At 62.1% G+C, this 3,402-nt stretch overlaps 1 protein-coding gene across 1 annotated transcript in view; it reads right to left on the bottom strand.

Moving 5' to 3' along the window:
• Pou5f1 (POU class 5 homeobox 1) overlaps positions 1-2,424 on the bottom strand; it is a 4,330-nt gene extending 1,906 nt beyond the window's left edge. Inside the window, 2 exon segments of the mRNA XM_010643460.2 lie at positions 2,102-2,346; positions 2,349-2,424. Coding sequence (XP_010641762.2) covers positions 2,102-2,346; positions 2,349-2,424 — 321 coding nt within the window.
• Between the last annotated feature and the right edge of the window lie 978 nt (positions 2,425-3,402).

Here is a 3,402-nt window from a genome sequence, read left to right on the forward strand (position 1 = left end):
GCCGTGGTGGCCCCAAGGAACTCGCCACAGCTTTTCCCGACACCGGTGCATCCGGCACACCGGGAGCGCCAGGCAGAGGGCCAAGGGCAGGCGGCGCCCCAGGTCCGCGGGGCCAGGCAGTGAGCTCCTGAGCCCGCCTAAGTAAGTCTTTGGAGAAATAAAGACACCGTGTCTATTTGAATCCAAATTCAATCACACTCTCTGCAGCTTGGTTCCAGGTTCCGGACTATGACACAGCACAAACACAAACACTACGAAAACAGTGGTAGAGGCAGGTGTGGTGGTGCACCCCTGTAATCTCAGCACTCAGGAGGCTGAGGCAGGAGGACTGCTGTGAGTTGGAGGCCAGCCTGGGATGCATAAGGAGTTCAAGTCCAGGCTGAACTACACGGGAAGACCCAATCTTAAAAAACAAAACAAAAAACCAACAGCGATTGATGTGGTAGGTAAGAGGTATAATCGTACTTGGTACACAATTTTTTTAAGTCAGGTCATCCTTTATTTTTTACTGTATCATTTTGCATCCTCACTAGTTAATTCAACAGTTTTCCTGGGCACCTTCTATTAACCAGCAGTTACATAGAAGCCAGCAGATCAAAGCCCTGAGTTCACAGAGCTGACATTCTAGTGCAGCAGAACCAATCAGCCTCCCTGCAGATAAATGCGTCCTGGAAACCAAGCAGGGTACAGGAAAGGAGGGCGGATGATTTTAAACCTGAATCCAAAGGTGATTTCTTAAATCAAAGGAGAAGAGCTGGGTGGAGCCTCTCCTGCCCAGGCCACTGGCTCGGAGTGAAATCCTCTGAAAACACCTTCCTAATTGTGTGGTCCACTGACTGGGGCGGCTGCCGGGGGCCCGGCCGGGCCCAAGGGAGGCAGGACTGATGGAGCAGGCGTTTCACAGGTAAAGACAACAGTGTCCCCTGAGGAGTGGGCGCCAGATGTGAAGGCCACAGCCGGTCCTGACTGATGGGCAGCAGGCCTGCGACCCTGGATGGTGCGAGGGAGGAAGAAGAGACCGGGGCCGCGGTGCCAGGAGCCGTGCAGAACACAGCAGAGACTCCGGAGGCCTTAACCTGGGTGTCTCTAGATGACAACTCCTCCTTCCCACTTTCTGCTCGCTCAGCCAATGACACGAACCTACGAAAGTCCTCAGCTGCCTTCTCAGCTTTCTGAAATCCTATTTGGGGGATTTGGTGCAAGGTAAACCACATTCAAATCCTTGCCTCATTGAGCAGTTAAGACCGTGAAATAAGCGAATGATGGCTCCCCAGGAGGCGGCGTGTGGCTGAGCAAATGGGCTGCGGCGGGCAGCCCTCTCCCTCCACTCCACCTCCGGCGAAGCCCTCGAGGGCGCAGGCTCTGCGCGGCGATCACGGCTCCCCTGGGGCCTCACAGGCTCCACCCGGAGGACACAGTCCCCCTGCAAACCCGCACACCCGACAGTGACCCAGAGCCAGGGTCTCCCGTGGTTTCCTTTTCCAGTTTACCACTCCGAGAGACGGAGGGGAAAAATCACTTAAACTGGCGCCTCCAACTCCCTACCAGGCGTCAGGGTGAGGCTCAGCACAAGGGTGCCCGGGGCAGGGGCGGAGGCCAGCAAGGCCTTCAACTTGACTGGGAGGTAAACTCTGTTCCCATCCGTTCTTCCAGGCCAGACCGCCCACCAGAAAGAAACCAGTCACACCCCAGCCTCCCAGGAACAATGGCCCGGGATAAGCACTGTTTTTATCCTGAGGCCTTGCTTAACCCGAGGGCCAGGATCCTGGGTTTGATAAGATCAAACTTTCCAGGAGGCCGAGGGTGGAAGAAGGGGCGCCCATCCACCGTGGCTGGAGCTGGGCTGGGGCCCCGAAAGGTCTGGCCCCGAGCGGTCCAGAGAAGCCCAAAAGGCCACTGGATGAGAGCTGAGGTCGGAGCCAGGCCACCTGGAGCCAGCTCCCTACCCGCTTGAGCTCCCTCCTCCCCGTCACCGGCACCGCCACACCCCTCTCCCAGGGTGGCAGCCCCGGGCCCTCAGGCTCCGGGCCTGGGCAGCGCCGGCAGGTGACCGCTTCCTCCGGCCCAGCCGCTCCCGCGCTGGCTCCAGCACAAGTCTCACCTCCTCTGGGTTCGGCTCCAGCTTCTCCTTCTCCACCTTCACCATGCTGGGGTGGGTGGCGCAGGGCTCGGGGGCGGCCCCCTCAGAGTTGCTCTCCACCGCAGCTCCCACCTCGCCCTCGGGCTGGGGGCTCTCCAGGCCACCTTGGGGTACCAGGCCCATTCCCACCTGAGGTCCGGCGTACGCCACCCCTCCGCAGAACTCGTAGGGCTGGGGGCACGGCGGGACGCCCCACACCTCCACGGCTCCGGCCCTCCTGGCCCCTCACCACCCCCACCCGGCGGGGGCGAGAAGGCAAACTCCGAAGCCAGGTGTCCGGCCATGGGGAAGAGGGCGCCCCGAGCCGGAGCCCTGAAGAAATGAGGCCTCGGCAGGGGCTGCCGCGCATCTCTCTCCTCCCCAATCCCACCCACTGGCCTTGACCTCTGGCTCCGCCCTGGTGGGTGGAGGAGGGGTGGGTGGGAGAAACTGAGGGAAGGGAGTTTGCCTGCAGCCGGTGCTGGGTCCCTAGACACCCAGCTGGGCCCCCTTTCGACCCCCTGGGGTGCGGGGCCGAGGAGCTGAGAGCTGACGGGGGGACCTGGTCACCTCCGCGCCCTTCAGGAGCCAGTACCTGTGTCTCCACAGACCTGGGGCACTGTCCCCCTGGGGCCCACCAGCCACCATGTGCCGCAGACGCCCGACCGGCTGGGCTGTCCCTGTGCCTCCCACCCCATCCGGGACCGGATTCCCAACTGGATGTGGCACTGCCATCGAGCCCCTCTGCCCAGCCTGGTTCTGCCCATGTCCAGGGGCAGACTGCCCAGCCCGGCCACCATGCTACGCTGTCCTCTCTGCTCCAGTCTCCTCCCCTACACGGATCAGCGGCTGACACCCCACACACAAACCCCCTTGAGGTTCATGGGTGAGCCAGCCTGAGTTTTTCCAGACAGAGTGCAGACGGGAGGAACACCGGCCCGGGCCTCCCCAGCCCGCGGGCATCTAACCCCACAGCAGGCCCGGGCTGCCCTCCCCCAACTCCCATCCCGGGCCTCCAGCCTCGGTTCCTGGGTGGAGAAAAAATATCTGACTTAGGTTCAAAGAGGCCTGGGAGGGACGGGGGAAGGGGCCGGACAATGGCCCTGGCTGGACAATCCTGGTCCCCAGAGGGGGAGCCTCCAACCCTAAACAAGTGCTCAACCCTTGAATGGGCCTGGATGGCTCCCCTGGGGACAACTTCCTGCCCCCACCCCCGGCCCCTCACACGGAGCTCCCCTCGGGATCTCCCGCGACACCCCCATCCCCGAGAGCCTCGACGGGGC

The sequence above is a fragment of the Fukomys damarensis genome, unplaced genomic scaffold (assembly GCF_012274545.1).
Source record: "Fukomys damarensis isolate Sample0158 unplaced genomic scaffold, DMR_v1.0_HiC HiC_scaffold_20, whole genome shotgun sequence".
In the NCBI taxonomy this organism is placed as follows: domain Eukaryota; kingdom Metazoa; phylum Chordata; class Mammalia; order Rodentia; family Bathyergidae; genus Fukomys; species Fukomys damarensis.